This window comes from Drosophila virilis, chromosome X (assembly GCF_030788295.1).
Source record: "Drosophila virilis strain 15010-1051.87 chromosome X, Dvir_AGI_RSII-ME, whole genome shotgun sequence".
Taxonomy (NCBI): Eukaryota; Metazoa; Arthropoda; class Insecta; order Diptera; family Drosophilidae; genus Drosophila; species Drosophila virilis.
In genome coordinates this window covers 12,915,823-12,934,065 of record NC_091543.1, presented here as the reverse complement: position 1 = coordinate 12,934,065, position 18,243 = coordinate 12,915,823, and the positions used below count along the sequence as shown (strand labels likewise).

At 39.8% G+C, this 18,243-nt stretch overlaps 4 protein-coding genes across 4 annotated transcripts; 1 reads left to right on the top strand and 3 right to left on the bottom strand.

Moving 5' to 3' along the window:
• Positions 1-1,256: 1,256 nt before the first annotated feature.
• spoon (A-kinase anchor protein spoonbill) lies at positions 1,257-11,152 on the bottom strand. Its single transcript, XM_002059478.4, has 5 exons — positions 10,784-11,152; positions 5,588-6,982; positions 4,713-5,103; positions 4,503-4,636; positions 1,257-4,182 (listed from the first exon to the last, which is right to left on the bottom strand). The coding sequence occupies exons 2-5, from the start codon at positions 6,959-6,961 to the stop codon at positions 4,114-4,116; spliced, it is 1,968 nt and encodes a 655-aa protein (XP_002059514.1). The 5' UTR covers positions 6,962-6,982; positions 10,784-11,152; the 3' UTR covers positions 1,257-4,113.
• Positions 11,153-11,589: 437 nt separating this feature from the next.
• On the top strand, positions 11,590-12,565 carry RpL36 (ribosomal protein L36). Its single transcript, XM_002059477.4, has 3 exons — positions 11,590-11,724; positions 11,925-12,052; positions 12,122-12,565. The coding sequence occupies exons 2-3, from the start codon at positions 11,930-11,932 to the stop codon at positions 12,344-12,346; spliced, it is 348 nt and encodes a 115-aa protein (XP_002059513.1). The 5' UTR covers positions 11,590-11,724; positions 11,925-11,929; the 3' UTR covers positions 12,347-12,565.
• On the bottom strand, positions 12,471-15,629 carry Hinfp (Histone H4 transcription factor). The gene is made up of 3 exons (XM_002059476.4): positions 14,867-15,629; positions 14,483-14,799; positions 12,471-14,408 (listed from the first exon to the last, which is right to left on the bottom strand). Exons 1-3 carry the CDS (start codon positions 15,510-15,512, stop codon positions 14,007-14,009), a joined length of 1,365 nt encoding a protein of 454 aa, XP_002059512.2. The 5' UTR covers positions 15,513-15,629; the 3' UTR covers positions 12,471-14,006.
• A 714-nt stretch (positions 15,630-16,343) lies between these two features.
• On the bottom strand, positions 16,344-18,224 carry LOC6636011 (uncharacterized). The gene is made up of 3 exons (XM_002059475.4): positions 17,796-18,224; positions 17,223-17,741; positions 16,344-17,155 (listed from the first exon to the last, which is right to left on the bottom strand). Exons 1-3 carry the CDS (start codon positions 17,827-17,829, stop codon positions 16,422-16,424), a joined length of 1,287 nt encoding a protein of 428 aa, XP_002059511.1. The 5' UTR covers positions 17,830-18,224; the 3' UTR covers positions 16,344-16,421.
• Between the last annotated feature and the right edge of the window lie 19 nt (positions 18,225-18,243).

The following is an 18,243-nucleotide window of genomic DNA, read 5'->3' as shown; positions in this document are numbered from 1 at the left end:
ACGCAAATCGACAAAAAAGCAAGCCATTGTATCGCGTTTTTTTTCTCAAAATCTACATTTTTACCCAAATCGACAAAGCAACGGGTTGCATCATGTTTTTTTTTTCTCAAAATCTCAATCTAAATTTTTCTCAAATTCTTAATTTTTACACAATTCGACAAAAAAAGCAAGGGGTTACATCACGTTTTTTCTCAAAAACTAAATAAAGCAAAAGCATTACGATTTTTCTCAAAATCTTAATATTTACTAAAATCGACAAAAAAAAAAAGCCGACATATCTTCGCCATGCTCAACGGCGGAGTTATGTCGTCATATCTCCGCGCGGAGATATATGTTTTTTAGAGTGGCGGAGCTATGTTGCTTCAAAACGACAAAATCTCGTTATTATCAACGGCGGAGTTATGTGACAAAATTTACGTTACAATACGTTCTTTCTCAAAATCTACATTTTTATCCAAATCGACAATAAGGGAAGGGGTTTTTTTCTCAAAATCTTAATATAAATTTTGACCCAAATCGACAAAAAAAAACACAAAATTCCAGATATGAACTAGCTAACGAAATAATTTACTATATCCAGTCCATACTGTACCCGGAGCCACAAGACGTCAGAGACATTATAAAACCAATACCCCGATAAATATTATGCAGCTGTAAATACCCAGATATACAAACATTAGAATTCGATTTGTTACTTCCCCATGGGCGACAGCAATAATCAAGTTCTCTTGAAGCAGTCATATCTATGGAAAAGAACCCGACTGCAGACAAAAGCAATTCATGCTCGCAAGAAGTTGATACCAAGTTTTTATGAGCATTGTAAACTTGACCTTTGCCACGTCTATTACGCACACAATGGAGATACTATTTTAGGCTGTTTCGAAGTGTTAGTAAAAATGTACGTTTAGCCCTGAAGTGTGGATAAGTATTCCAACATAAGCTTTGTTTCCCCTGCGATAGAATACAGGAGCCAGAGAAAGCACAGAAATGTTTGATTGATTTACAGATAATGTGACAATAATTACATTAATGACAAATCGCCAAGCGAAATGTTGTCATTTTCAAGCGTCATATCTATGCGCGATATATATGTCGGCGGAGTTATGTCGCTATAGAACGGCATAGTCTCGCCAACGTCGGAGGCTATGCACTGCCATAATGTAACGGCAATGATAACATTACAGCCGAGTTAACAGCGTCACTTTAACATTTCAAAAAGTGTTATAGAAGCAACGAAATAAATCAAAATACATATGTTTAGATTTTCAGTAGTTTTTATTTTTAATATAGTTGCTTTAATTTATATATTTAGTTAATAGCTAAGTTTTGTAAATTATTTTCACTTGAATATGTCTATAAATTAATTCTTAATTGTATTTATCGTCTCAGCATTACTAAATTAAAGAACGAAAAAAAATATATCATATAGAATAGATAATAACACGATAACTAGATGTTAAATTTAGTTTTAATATGCGCTCTACATCAATTTATTATGCATGTCAGTGTGTGTGTGTGTGTGTGTGTGTAGATGTATGTGGTTGTGGGTGTATTTATGCTTGTGTCAGTTAATCTGTTATCAACAATTGTACAAGTGAACAATTTTTTACATCGAGAAAGTAAAACACTTAAAAAAAAAAAAAGAAAAAAAGAAGAAGAACTTTGACAACTTGCGTATAATTGTAATAATAATCATAAGCATAATCATAATAATAATAATCATAAGTAATATGTAATGTGTAATTTATATGCTACATATAAGTATGTATGCTATATATGCTAGATAATAAGTGTTATTTTATATTCAAAATCAGACAATGAAAACAATCATCATAAAGCGCCGCACTCTTTACAATTTCTACAAAAATTTGCACTACAATTTTTTTTTGTTGCATTGTTTTTTTTTTTGTTACATTTTTTTTTGAAATTTTTTTCGGTTTTTTTTTTGTTGTATTTTGCGTGAGCGAATGAATTGCAGGAAAAATGGGGGAGGAAAAAAAAGGATAATAAAAAAAATAAAAATCATAAATTAAACGGGAAGAAAAACAAAATTATTTAAAAACAAAATAATATTAAGAACAAAATTACACGCCAAGTCTTATAAGTGGACACATATATAGATATATATGTATATAGATATGTATAAAAATATACATATATATAATATAATATATATAATTATCATCACTTGTACGTAGTTTTTGTTTTTTGTTTTGTTTTTTTATCAATTAATTAAAATTAATTAGCCTTTGGGCAAATGAATTTCTTGCAATTAAAATATAAGAATCAGTTAATAAATATATAGCGTGTTGTGTATGTGTGTGTGTGTGTGTGTGTGTGTGTGTATGTGTGTGTGTGTATGATACGATGATATACACATACATATACATATTTTGTTATTGTTTTCTGCAATAGAGACACATATTCAACTCATAGCAAATCTTTGTTTATTCTTTGTGAACTATACATATATATATATATATATATATATATATGGGGCTGTTTAGCTGATTTTTGCTCCGCTTTTTCTCTTTGTTTTTCCGTTTGTTTTCTTAGCTGAGCGTAAGTATTTTGTTTTTCTTTGAAATACATATACAAAAGGCATGACATTTTTAACTCAAAATTTTGTTTTTTTTTCATTTCTTTTTGTTTTAGTATTTATTTTTTTATAAAAAAAACCCTTTGGCTTGCGCAGAGAGCAGAGTTGAAGATAAGCAATTATCATTTACATTAATATGTATATACCCTACATATATATACATATATATGCATATATATATATATACATATATATCTGGTATCCTTTAACGAATATCTGCCGATTTGTCTGTTGTGTTAGTTCAGTTATTGTTTCTTTTGCAAGGGGCGTGTCCGTCTTTTATCTAACCTTTTTTTTTTTGTTTTTCTTTCTCTTTTATATTTTTTTTGTCACTTTTTGTTTAAAAAATAATACACATTCTTGAAATATGCTTGTACTATTCGTGGATTGAGTAATATAATAAATCAAAATCATAAATAAAATTATTGCTATATATGACTGAGCCAAAAATAATTCTATTTTTGAGTGAATATACTTTTGGGGGGGAGAGATAGAAAGAAATAACTGTTGAATTATATACAATTGACAAGATTTGTTCAAATGAAAAACTTTCTGCGCTTTATGCTATTTGGGTTGGCGAGTTACTTTTAATATATAATATAATATACTTTATATAAAGTATTTTTGTTGAAATTTTGACTTTTTTCTTTATATATATATATGTATTAGAAAAAACCAAAACAAAAAAAAAACTATTTACACTAAGTATTACTTATTATCTGAGTATGGTAATATCTTAAGCGTTTCGTTGGTTGTGTGTGTGTGTGTATGTATGTGGGTTTGAGTGTGTGTTAGTGATCTGTGTGCGTGCGTGCGTGTGTGTGTGTTTGTGTATAGCCCAACTCAACTGCCGAAAATTTTTGTTTTGTTTTTTTGTGTTTTTTTTTTTCCAGTACAAAATCCTTAACATACACAGGCGAGACCAAACTCTGCCAACTCGAAACCCCCCTTAGGACTATAAACACTTTAACCAATCTAGATAGTTAGTTTAGTTTAGTTTAGTTTAGTTAGTGGTTGCCTATATGCGGAGATCAGCTATGGATCCAGAGCTCAACAAACAAATCGAAAGAGGGCATTGCAATTTTTGTTTTTCTTTTTTTTTTTTTGTATATGATCATCGATAAGATGTCCTACACACACACATTTATATATATTATATATATATATATATATGCATGTATTTTACGTGGGCGTGTGTAGAGGTGTGTGTGAGTGTGTGTGTGTTACAGGTCTGTATATGCATGTGTATGTTTCGTATTTATATATAAATACGGGCTCTAGGCTCAGTCGCGTTCTACAACTTTTTGTTTTGTTTTGTTTTGTGTTTTTTGTTTTCCATTTGTTGGGAGCATTTCTGCATTTTGGGACTTTAACTTTTAGCTGCTGATTAAAGTTGCTGTTGTTGTTGTTGTTGTTGCTGCTGCTGCTGCTGCTGCTGCTGTTGATGCTGTTGTTATTGTTGTAGCTACTATAATTTATGTTAAAATTTCCTTTTTTGTTGTTCATGAAGGCTGTTAGTCACGCATCTCGACCCACTTGGCGAGATTTCTGGCGACAAGTTCCTTATTGATAAAAATAACATTCTGGAAGGGGATAAATCAAATTGATTAATACGAATTATTGATGGGACAGGCAATATATTCACTATATGTATATATACTTCAACAAGTGAAAAGCTTTTAATTGAAGTAAATACATAGCTGACTCTACAAAAAACTATATTCCATACGAATCGATTTACATATATCGATAACGATGCATTTATCGCGTTTGACAGTAACTTTAAATCTTTTGACACACGAGCGAGTTGCAAGAGATACTGTGCACTCTCTCTACGCTTCGCTTCTCGTCGCTTTTCTCTCACTCGTGCCGTCTCTGTCATTGTCATGCGGTCAATACTTACATTTGGACCTAGAGAAGCAAATAAATAGATTTCTGGTATATTATGGCTATTGTAGCCGGCGACTTGTGCTTGCAAGACAATGCCTTTGGTTAATTTGTTGAGGATATCAGCCGCATCGGCAGACCAGGTGTCATCTACAAAAATAATTCAAGAGCAATGCATGAGTCAAAATTGAATAATCTTACGTACAGCGAATGCCAGTTGGCTTACCGATTGGCTCGATGTTGGACAGTATGCATTCGGTTGCCTGGAATGGCAGCGTCATGAAGTCCGTGCGTATTTGACGCAGTTCGCTAAAGCTGACATTCATGTAGCCACCAAAGTCCAAGAATTTGACCAGACAGCGCTGCTCATCGTCGGCATCGCTATCACAAATCTGTACGCGATACCAAAATCCATTGATGGGCATCACGCAAACGGCACTGATCTCAATTCCCGGCAATTTGGGCGCATCCATGCTGGAGTAACTGTCCAGCATGCCCTTCTGTAGCGCATGCAAGGCCGGGTGCGATGGATGCAGCGGATGCTGTACGAACACATGGTCGCCAGAGAGCACAGCGCTGACCAGCACATCATTGTTGATGCCTTCGATCAGATTTAGCTGTAAATTTTCAACAAGACACAGTTTAAATATCAATTCAATGTGCAACATTCTTAAATATCAATTAATAATCTGTCTGTTGCGCATCGATAAGTCGACATTTTTGCCATTTGTAAGTATACAAATTATACAGATCGATAAGATACTTGAAAGAATTTCATCGATTTATCATTTTGCATTCATATTAAAATTATGAATACACTTGTAAGATCGATAGATTTGCTAACTGAGCGATATGCATGTACATATTTTGAGATTTTAATTTCTATCGTTTTTATCGATCGTGTTGTATACATTTGTCGACATTCGCCAAAAACATTATCGATCTATCGACTATCGAGCATCGATAACGATAAGCATTTAGACAGCATATAACAAGAAGTATGTATGCAAATGAACATAATCAGACATATAATAATTCTCTCTATACGATACAGATACAGTGTCCGGCAAGAATTTGACTGGACAGGCTGGCGGCACTCACTTGTAGGCTGTGGAGGCTTTCAGTCGAAAGAGGAACTATGGATTGCGGAAGCGCATAGTGGATTCTCTGCATTGTGAAATTTGGATAGCGTCTGGCTGGCAAACGCTGGCGTATCATGGCCAGCGCGGCATCGATCTCGCTCTCGGTGCCCTCGATGGTGCAAATGCGCAGTTTACCGGACGAATAACGATTCTTGCTCAGTCCCACATTTGCCAAGGTTTTGGCCTTGATTTGATTGATGAACGAACGCTTCCGTCCATACAGCTGGCCGATCAGAACATTTGGAAAGAAGAAACGATACGAGGTCTTCATACGTGTCGTCGCCTCTGAACGCGGCAGGCTGGAACCTTTACCAGAATCACCGGATTGTACACTGCAAATGCTGAGCGATGGACTGGCCGCATCCACATTACGCTTCTGATTGCCATTGGCTGCATCGGCTGCGGCAGTCGCACTCACGTCCACATCCACATGCACATCCTTGGACACAATTGTCTGCTCAACAGCTGAATTATTCTGCTCAGTCTGTTTGATCTGCGCGACATTGACAGTGCCTTCTGATTGTGTCTGTGGCTTTGACACAATAGCGGATGCGGCAGTTGCAGCCGGAGCTAAAGCTGGAGCTGGAGCTGAAGCTGGAGCTGGCGCAGTAGCTGTTGTTAGTGTATCCAACTTGTTGTCCGCATTGCTCGGCTCACAGTTGTTATTCGGTTCGCACTCCTTGGTGTATTTGCTCTCGAGAAATGAATTCTCTGGCGATATTTTTGGTGTGCGCGTAGCCTTGATGACAACCGGCTCCTCGGCCTTTTTGTTAGCCTTGCGATTGTAGAACGAGACGCGATTATTAACCGAATCGGGCAAATCTCTGGGCGATGACAGATTCTCAAAGTCCTCATCAATGGAGCAGAGCTTCTTGTGCTCGGCATCCTGTATCTTTGATTTTAACATTTCCGAATCAATCTGCTGCTGCTGATGCTTGCCCGGCGATGCGCGTCCATTGCTCTGTATTGTGATTGGTGCCGATTTCCCATATAGCATTGTGTTTGGACTCTCCTTCTCATCGATATTGTTCATCGAACCGCCACCTCCACCACCGCCTCCGCCGACGCTTATGTTCATCGATTTGGTTGCATTTACTGTTCCGTTCCCATTGCCAGTGGGCAGTTTGCCATTTAGCGACTGCACACCGTTCACTTTGCGCTGTGTTAACCCCGGCTCGGCGGCCTCTTTAACCGGCTTTCCATTGGCTACGGCGTTCGCATCGTCATCGTTTTTATCTACACGATTTTTATTTCTACGCCGAAACCAAAAGACGCCGAGTATAAATGCTACACCGGGCAGTGACAGATAGAGTAGAGGACGACCGGATACCATTTTCGCTGAATATTGGAGAATCTGCAAGTTGCAAAAAATAAATAAACAGAGAGTATCTATTAAAAATCTGTGATAGGCATAGAATATTTAAAATTATGCAATTAATATCTCTACGGAGGCTAGCGTACCGATGCAAAACGTTTAAGAATGCTGCTCAAAGCAAAATCGAAAAGTAAATGCTCTCTGCCAAATGTGTAGGCTTACGAGAGAGTGAGTGCAAATACATATAAAAACCAGGCGAGAGAGAAACTGGACCTTCGGCGAAGGGAATCGAGGGAGGCGCTCTCGGAGGAAAGCAGCTCGAAACGTTTAAGAACGGGGCACACAAAAGAATAGAAATAAATGTTCTCACAAAAGGGTAAACAAAAAATAACACCCCATATTACAATGACAAGCACACATGTGTTTTATGGATATATAGAATGTACATATTGGTTAAATAAACCAATTAAAGTTTCAAGGGAAATATTAGATATTAGATTATTAAACATTGGGAGTTGGCAAATACATATGTATGTAACCTATGCATATATTTATATTTGCCTACTAGAAATACTGCAGAAAGTCTGTTTGTTTGGGTCGCGACCATCACGAGACTCATTTGGCATCCACATTTGTGTATGTGTGTGCGTGTGTGCGTGTGTGTGTGTGTGTGTGTGTGCGACTGCGTATTTATAGCAACAAATACATAATTATAGAAAATCATTCGAACGACGGCGACGCGCAGAGCAAATAAGGTGCAAAGCAGAAACAGAATGCCACGCGGAAGCCAGTGAGCATGCGAGCGAGAGCGAGAGAACGAGAGAGAGAGAGAGAGAGAGCGAGCGCAGATCGTGCTAGCCAGTGTGTGAGAGAGCGAGAGCGAGCATTCGTCTAATTTGCGCGTGCGCCAAGTGTCAAGTGTGAGGAAAATGCCGCAACAACAACAAGAACAAACGCAATCAACTTTCGGCAAGGGAAGAACAAGAACAAAAGCAAAAAAATAAAAAAAAAAAAAAAAACAGCAACAAGCATTACGCTTACGGCAATTGTTATGAAATCATTACAAAACGAACGTTGCTAATTTAATGAAAATAAATAAAAGCGTCCGTCAAAAGTTAAGCAATAACAAATTGAAACTGAAAGAAAGCCAAAAAAGCAAACCCGAATTCACCTTTAAGATTGCTACACACTGTGCACAGTGGTTGTGGAATTTTCCAAAGGAAATTGGAAAATGGAAAAAAATAAAACAAACAAAATCACACAAAAATTAATTCTTCGTTATTCTCGTTTAATATATATTAATTATTATTTGTTTTTAAGTTTTTTGTTCGCAGTTTGAAGTTTTATTGATGGATTCTGGGGCTTAATTCGTTGAGCTGTAGTAAACTGTATTAACTTAATATTATAGATTTAAGATTCGTTGAATTGACGCGGCAAAAATATAGAACGCCGGGCCAAGCGATTCGAGCGCAATTCGAGCTTGTTTTCTATGCGTATCTCCGCCGTGCGATGATAACGCCTCGATATACAAAGGGAAACTACCCAGCAGCGCTTTGAATGTTTTTTCTTCTTTATTTAAATATTTTTTTTTTATTGTTGCTCTGTGGATTTGCCCATCCCCCTGAACCACCGCGCGCATAGACAGCGTGAGTGAACGGATCGTGTGTGAGTTTCTTCGTTTTTCTATTTATTATTTCTAGTGGCTCTTTCTGAGACATTTGCCATTTGTCGATTGCTGCCAATGCAACCGAACGAACGCCCAAGCCAAACCTAACCAACCAACCACACACACAACCACCCACCCACCCAGCCAGAGGCGCAAACGCAATGTCAACAGCCTCAAACAAAAATTGATTCAAAATTTAACAGACAGACAGACAGCAGAGAGAGAGAGAGCGAGAGAGCCCTTCGACCAAGCGTTTCAATGAGCCTCTCTCTCTTTCTCGCGCTCTGTATATTTTTGTTTTAGGCAAACCTGTTGCCCTGCTTCATACATATGTATGTAAGTGATTGTTGATTTGTGGTATGTGTGGCTTTTTGTGTTTGTGCTTGTTGTTGTTGTTGTTGTTTATGGCTAGACCCAGAAGACACGCACACAAATACATTTGTACGTTGTTCAGTTTGTTTCGTCACCGTTGATAAGCCCTAATCACAAAGGTCATCCACTCAGGGCCTAGGCGATACGAGATCATTTCTCACAGCTGTGAGAGCTGTCCATCAAGAAGCTATCGGTGTCACATTTAACAGCGACATGACAGTCACTTTCATTACAATGCAATACGGCACACAGTGTTGCCACATCCACGAAATTACCAAAATGACAGTTGCAGTACAATATTAACGTTTCCAACACTTATGCCACTTATTTAGCACCAATTCCGTTAAAGCCCTGAAACGTTTATCATCTGTATGAATATGTGTGTGGCCCATGCAAACAAACATGTTTGACGTTCGCCGCTTGACTTTGAACTTGCAATAGGTGGGTGCCGTACACGTTACGACCGGCCAGTCTGTCGTCGGGCAGGCAACGTTCAAGCAAAATTTCCATAACATCAAATATATATATGTATGCGTGTATTTATGTATGCACAAAACTATTTTATTTTTTTTTTTGGTAGTCGTTAAACCAGCCTTAGCTGAAATCCAAGGCCTACGAATTTGTATTTAACTCGTTATCAAAAATACACACACACACTGTTTCAAAGGGCGCCAGCGTGCGTGAGCGAGAGAGACAGAGAATTTGTCTGTCTATTAATACACGCGCACGCACACACAGTAGAAAACAACAACAAACGGCAAACCAGGTGCAATACACATTTAACCGATCTGCCTTACTTTGCCTAAGAGTTGCTGCCCCCCCACCCTCCACACCAATGACACAACACATTCGCTATAATCTTGGCAACGTGGTTGGCGATCATATGCTCTGCGACAAAGGCGGCGAAGGCATTTTTTTTTTTTTTTTAGTGTATTGTATAATCGTGAAAATGTGTGATATTTTGATTTCGTTTGTCTTGTTTCGCCCCCCCCTCGCCGCTCTGGCAACACTGACAGCATTTGTGTTGGGGCGTGTGAGGCGCTCGCTCTTGTTTCTAGCTTATCAGGAGCATAATAAAACGTTTGATTGAATGGCATAGTGAAAGCCGTCAAACAACAAACCAAAATAAAACGCACACAATTTCAAATTGAACAAAATTCTATAGAAAGCGTAACAAAATCATTTCATCTAAAATGACTCAGCCACAAACAGAATTTAACATACATACGTACATATATATATATATATATATACACCACAAATGTCATAAACATAGACATAAATGTATAAATATGTATATGTGCATGCGGCAAGCAGAAAGCTAAAAGTTTGCATTGTGTAATCGCATAAAGAAAACCATAAAAAGAAATAAGGTCCAAGACGTTTAGCACATTGATCCTGCGACTACGACTGCACATACACATACACACACATTTATATATATATATGTTGACAGGCGGTATAAATTTTACGCCGCATGTGTTAGCTAGCGACAGCAAAAACAACAACAAGGTGTTGCCACCTATTGATTATGTTGCGCATTTTTTGCACTCACACACACACACACAGATAGAATTGTCAAAAAAAATAAAAAAAAAAAAAAACAAGGATCAAAGTAATGGCAGAAATACGTTGTTTTGTTTTAATTATTACGCATCACTTTACAACAAAATTACGTTTGCATGGCACATGCAAGCAATATGACACCATTTTTCTTGCTTCACGTACGCTGTGCGCCCTGCGAGTGTTTTGGCAAATGTTTTGTAGTAGGTTATGTTCCGCGTGGTCAAAATTGCGCTTACCTTTTAAAACCAGCGGGGTAATTAATATGTTTTGAATTGCTTTTGAATAAGCTAAGGTGAACTATATTGTTTTTATTATTTTCACTTTTTTATTTGACTTAGATCGACACAAATTTTGAGTGTATTAAAGCAGCACAAATTAAACACGTGTCTACGTCTACCTTTTACATATCATAACATGGCCGGCGTATGCAGTGTTGCCATCATTGTGCACACGAGCCGATAAACACAAAAAAAAAAAATAACAAAACACCTTCGATCAGTTATGTACTATTTTTTCAAGTGTATTATTTTAACAAACAAATCACTTTAGTACAATATACCATATGGTATTCTAATGCAATTGTTTGCACAAATTGCTAATACGCGTATGAATACAGTTAATCGTGCTAAATGACAACACATGTATGAACAGTGCTGTATTATGTAGGAATCGAGGCAATCGATAAACATAACGACAAATTAAAATGCCGAAATTATTTGATCTACGTCAAGCAATTATTTGATTCAGATATAAGTGATTATTTTTATTTCTATTATTTTTAAGTTTAAGCCAAGCGGAATAAGAGTCAAGAATTCCGATAGTGAAATAGTTCAATAAAAAACATTTATTATTTTGAAATAAACTTTCGATATATATTTATAGCAACCCTAATATCGCAGCTTATGAATCAGCGTTGCCACTTTTTGCCTAATTAATCGTTCACTTTGTATTAAACATTTTTGGCAAGGTTCTTAACACAGCCGGATTAAATGATCAAACGATAACTAAACACTTGAAATTTTTTTGAGTCATTTAATTATATTGCCAAAAAAAATCGTATCGTTTGAATAAGCCCAAAAGTGTGCACTCTGGCAACCCTACGCTTATGTCAAAGCTAATACGGTTTCCTGTTTGCTTGCTTTGACAGCGCTCTTTCTACCATTTGACAGCAACTGAGGTAGGTCGGCCGAGAATAAGTTGTGTACAAATTCCTAAATTATTGCAAACATCATAGTGTTGTATGTGCAAATTATGTGTGCAATAACAAGTTAAAATATTACTGTTAAATGTAGAACAATTGTTGATTGTCAACAGCCAACGATTAATATCAAATCCGGTATTAAAATTTGTATTTCTTTCTTTTTGTTTTTTTTTCAGTGACAATGGCAGTCCGATACGAGCTGTGTATTGGCCTTAACCGCGGCCACAAGACCACCAAAGTCAAGAATGTTAAGTATACCGGCGACAAGAAGGTCAAGGGTCTGCGTGGCTCCCGTTTGAAGAACGTAAGTAAAACAATTTAAAATTTCGATAGAACATTTGTTTACATATACGGTAATTGTAATTTTTTTCAGATTCAAACCCGTCACACAAAATTCACCCGCGATCTGGTCCGTGAGGTGGTTGGACACGCGCCCTACGAGAAGCGCACCATGGAATTGCTGAAGGTGTCCAAGGATAAGCGTGCCCTCAAGTTCCTGAAGCGTCGCTTGGGCACACACATCCGCGCCAAGAGGAAGCGCGAGGAACTGTCCAACATTCTCACTCAGCTGAGGAAGGCTCAGACTCATGCCAAGTAAAACGCTGGCAGCCAACAACGGAAAGCAGCGCAGCAGCAGATTCAACAACAACAGAAACTACTGTGTGTGTGTGTTTTTTTTTTTGTTTTGCGCGGTGTTTTTTTTTTAATCAACTTTCAACTGCATTCAAGCAAGCAAGTGTAAAACAAAAAAGAAACAACAATCTAACTACTTGAATAGTCGATGAAGCCACAATTAAAAAACAAATTATTACAATAATCGCACTGCGCCATAGTTTATTTATTTATTGTGTTTTTATTTTTTTTCGAGTGCACAAAATCGTACATTGATTTGTTTGCTGCAACATAACCTCACTTAAAAGCTTTTTCGTTGCTTTTTTTTTTAACCCGTTTGATTTGTGCCGATTCGGTGCAGTGGGAGTACCGTTAGCTGGCACGCTGCGCAAGCAGAGCTCGTGCACTTGTACAGGGTATTTTAATGTAAGCCGGAAATGTGTACATTTCTGTCAGACCCTCGTACTTATACGCTTGTACAGGGTATTATAAGGTATGCATAACAGGTGCCGCCTTGATCTGGACCTCAACACCTTGCATAGGTCCGTCTGCCTATTGCAGGCATTACATATGTCCAATTGATCACATAGCTTCCATAGGAATAAGGATAATATCAAGATTTCTTGACCAAACCCGACATTCAGTATTATGATATAGTGCTCCGATGCTGATAGAATTTTGCAAGTTTACGACCGATCTTTCCTATGGCAGCCATATGATATAGTGGTACGATCCAGGTGGTTCTGGAAGCAGACACTTCTGCAAAGTTTCAAGGTGATGGCATTAAAACTGAGAGACTAAAGCTGACGGACAGCGGGACATGGAATCAGGAATATATATATATATACTCTATTGGGTTGGAGTTTATGAAACGCTTCGAAGACTTGAAGTTTGTAAACTATCCTGATGAATCTGGTCACAGATCCGACTTTTTGTCCCAGATGGTAAGTACTGCATTTCTTTTTACAAATCTTGAATCGAATCCATCTGGAAACCTGTCTGAAGTTATTTGAAAAAGGGTTATGAATGGGATATGTTGTACGCCGAACGCAACAACAGAAATATGTGCCGGGCATCGATTTGAGCCAGCTACTTTCCATTAGGTTCGACTTGTAAATATTTTGCGGATCAACTTTGGTGCTGGCATACAAATATATATCCGCGTATCTGAATAGTAAGGTGTCATGTTGTGATGTGCATGATTGGGTTTATTAATAATGCTTGTCGAACTCTTAACTTTTGTACTTAATGCTAATTAAATGTGATTTAGAAGTTTGCAATACATAAAAGGTTTTAAATGCCAATATGCTATATGCTATATGCTATATATATATATAGTTAGATAGATAGATAGATATATATGTGTATATGAAGAAGAGAATCAATTGTTGTTCCTGCTGCTGATGCCGCCAGGCCCTGGAGTAGAGTGGGCAATGGTGTTAAAGGTGCGGTCATGTGGAAGCGTATACGTACGGTGCACGGAAGGCAAAGGAAGGATGCTTAAGACTATGAGTACTCGGTGGTGCATTTGTGGAAGGAGCAGCACCATTTGTGAACACAGCCGTTTGTGTGTCGCATAAATATTGTTGTGGGCTTTCGAGTGCATCGGTTTTTCGTTGGTTTTTTTTTGTTTTTTTGGGCTAAATTTAAAAGTCTGCGTCGTTGAGGCTGGGCAACGAGATGGTCACCTCGCCGACCAGATGTGCCTCGTTGGCATCGTTGGAGACGATAATACGCTCGAAATCGGTGCCAATCGGATTGACAATCTCGTAGCAGCTGCTCTCGAGTGCGATGTTCAAATCAGTCTCCTGCTTGATATGGGGCGCAAGGATCTGTTGTGTTACCTCGAGGCTCTCGATGCGCGTCATCTCCAGCCGATAGAAGCCGTTCTCGTCTATGCGATAGGAGAAGCGCTTGTGGCCCGAGGGTAAACGGAAGCCATGCTTTTTGATTAGATGAACCGATAGCGATTTGCCCGTCTTAAAGAAGCGCTCACAGCAATGGCAAGCATAGAATATCGGATTGTTGCCGTGCACCTCGAGAAAGTGCTGTAAGCGACAGAGAGAGAGAGAGAGGGATTATTATTATCGGAGCAATTGGATGAATCTAGAAATGGTCTTACACGTCGCATTTGGGTATAGGTGCGCACAGAGTATTGACAGCCGGGTTGATCGCATTGATGCACCATTTTCGAATGGACAATCTGAACATGCTTGGCCAGATCCGATTCGCGCACACAGCGTGTATCACATTCGGTGCACTTGTAGGGCTTATCCTTTAAATGTCGATATCGGACGTGTGTCGTCAGCGAGCTGGCCGAGCTGCATGTCATGTCGCACATGCTGCACTTATAGCAATTGACATGGCGGACCACATGGCCGCGCAATAGCTTCTCGGTGGCAAAGAATTTGAAACACTGCGCGCACTGAAACTTTTGGGCTAAAGCGAAAGTGGCAGACAATTCAGTTATGCTGCAATCTGAAATGTCCAAAGAGCGACTACTCACTATTGTTGTCCGGCTGGCGGCGCAGATGATCGAACAGCGTTGTCTTGGTGCGGAACAGCTCGCCGCAGTGATAGCAGGCGACATGCTTCTTGTTCGAGTGTGTGCTTATGTGCTCGATGAGCCGATATTTGTTCTCCAGCAACTTGTTGCACATCGTCCAGTTGCACTGCGTCTTGGGTCGCTCGTCATCTGGTGACTTTTGTATCTCGTATTCGAACGATGCATGCTGCACTATGTGATCCTGGAACTCGACAATGGATACAAACGAGCGATTGCAATCACTCCAGCCGCAATGAAAGTTCTGTTTAAGCTCCGGCAGCTTATCGCCACTGCGCGGCGGCGCATAACAGGCGGGTATCTCCGGATGATTCTCGCACTCCTGCTTGCCCTGGAGCAGCAGATTAATGTAGTAGCCATGGTAGTAGCAGTGCCGTTCGAACTCTTGGCGGCAGCTCGTTTGAAAGATGCAGTCGTTCCACACACAGACACATTTGCGCTTGCCCTGCTGGTGTTCCCTTAGATGGTCTGCAATGTGGCTATTGAGCAGCCATTCGCCTTCGCAGATTACCTGACAATCTTGCCAAGCACAGGGCAGCTGCATGTCTGCCGATTTTTTTCGCTTACTCGACGGCTGTTGTCTCATCATTTCGTGTGTATGTCTGTGTGTGGGCGTGCGCAGGCTTGGATTTAGTTTGGTCGCGGATGCTGGTCAATAAATTGCAATTCCCGAGCAAAGAAAAACGCTATCGCAATGGTATCGCAATAGTGATGGCCATTTTCAAAGTGCACTCGTATCGATTTTTTTTATTCAATGTCTATCGATAGCTGCAGTCCCTAGCCAGTCAACTTACGCATCGCTATTATCAACAGTGCTGCCAATTTAGTTGCAATCGCGTTTGTTCTTTCTTCTCTTTACTCACTCACTCACTGTGCTTCTGAAAGCTTTAAGCCAGTTAAATGAATTGCCTGCTAGCTATACATGTAGATAAACTTATACAGACTTATGTGTGCATCCCATTTCACGAGAATCCTTGCAACAATACGTTACATTTGAATGCTTAAAGCTGTTTGATGTTTGTGCACAAATTGAGCATAACCATGGAGCTTGACGATTAAATGAATCTCTCAGCCCAATAAATTGATATTGATAACGTCATTAAACACGGTCTACTTCAATTTGAAGCTACTTTAAATCTTCTTGCCAGCTATTGCCGATCAACGATAATCGATCGTCCAACTACAATCGATAAGTAACATGCATACGAATTATCGATAACTTCACTTTTGTACAAGCAGCATTTTCCCTCCAATTTTAATGATTTCAATAATTGACTTTCTCGTTTTTTTTTGTTTTTCTCCTAATATACATTTGTTTTTTTATTTTTTTTTTATATTATATTATACAATATGATATCTATGCTAATTGCGCCTAGAGCAAATGCACACCTCGCATTCATAATTTTCCCACCATATGCTGTTCAAATATGGAACTTAGGGGCTAAAATAGTTTTTTTTTTTTTTTTGTTGTCACCTGGCAAACCGAGTTAACTTGGGCTTAAAGTCCTGGCATAACATAGGCAATGTTGTCCAGCGTCGTTGCCAGATTTGTGCTCAGCTGTTGCTTGTTCTCCAGCCCGGGTATTTGCGTTGTCATACAGAGCAACGGTCCCATCGAGCACAGCAGACTGTCCAGCAGCACAGACAGGCTGCCGGAGAGTGCCACATGACCGTTATGCTCCTTAAGTCGTTCCCCAATAACCGTCAGACTCTCGCCGAGCAGCTTTAGGTGGGCGGCCGCATCGATTGCCTCAATGCTTGACTGTTGGTTGACAGCTTTGCCACTCAGTTCCATGTCTAGCGTTCCATTGCCATGCCTGGCGGCGGGCACAGCGGATGTGCCCGCCTGGCTGCCGGCTATGGGGCTTGCCTTAATGCGACTATTGCTGTTGCGTTTCTGTCTGCTCTGTGCCCACGTGGACGGAGTCGCTGTGTTGGCACCCAGCTGCGGTTGCTCGGGCAACTGACGCCGATCTGCGGCCAATTTCTTGGTGCGGCTTGTGGTGGCCCGATTAACGAAGCACGCATCAGTCGTATTTGCTGCAACAGCAGCTGAATTAGCATTGCCTGTCCTTGGAGGCGTCAATGCTGTGGCCAGATCTGTCGTGGCGTTCTTGTCGCGGGCGCGCGCCTTTGTCGCCAGCACCTTGGCTTTGCGCCGCCAGGCATTCTTCTCCTTGTGCGAAACGTTTGCCCACAGTTCGCTGAAGCGTCGGGCCGCATTGGCAAAATCTAGGCCAAAGGGAGGGATTAGGGATTAGAATCGCTGTGCATTTTGTTTTGAATTGAGATTGCTCACCCAGATCCGGAAAATCACGTTTACGCACCTCACGCGCCCACAGGCTGTAGGCCGTGTAGCGCACTCTGACCTTGTCCTTTCTCTGTAGCTTATTATCCTTGAGAATTTTGCGCTTATTGGACTTTTCGCGCATGTAGAGACTCTGTCGTACACGGGAATCGTTTGTGTAGGAGGCCTCCGCCTCAACGCCCTCAACCAGATCCTGGACCAAGGTGTCCACCTCATCGTCGGAATTCATTAGAACGGCGGCGCCGCCAATGTGCGCTGCTGTATCCTCCTCATCGGAGAGACTGTGATTGGGCTCCAGATCATCTTCGTCATCTTCTTCGTAGGCCAGCGCCAGTTCCTGTTCGCGCTCGCGCAATGCATTGGGTGGTCGGCCTCGTCCCGGATATCGGGCTGGTTGTCTGCCAGGACGCTTGGTACGCTTCTCAATTTCCTCGGGTGACTCGAAGTCCAATAGTTTTGATGATTTTTTGCGTACGCGTCCGCTTCGGGAAACGCCAGTCACCTGAAAATCTAAGCTTTCGATTAGCCTGGCTTGTTCTCAAGCTCGTTTTTCACAAAACGCACCCTTTGCCACAGGATTCGATATGGGTGATTCCATTGTTTTGATTCAATTGGTATCAATATTGTTAATTGTTGTAAGCGACGCGATGATAAATCTTTAAACAGCTGTTCGCTGAAGATGCAGACGGTCACACTGGACGAAACCGATAGGCACTGGCCATGATTAAACGCATTTAGAAGGTTGCGCAGTAGTTATTCACCTATCGTTTGGCTTAGTGCATCGGGCGTGCGTCATGAGTGCCAACTAATTGTCAATAGCGCGAAAACTACTTAGGCTAACATGCATTGTCTTTCATTTGGGTTACACGTAAATATTGCATTGCTTAGTAAATGCATGAATAAACTTAAAATTATGTTTAAACTGGATTTTCTTTCAAATAATTGTTGCCTTTAATTTACAGCACGTATTGGAATTTTCTTATTCTAAAGTGCAGATTTAGACATAAGTGAC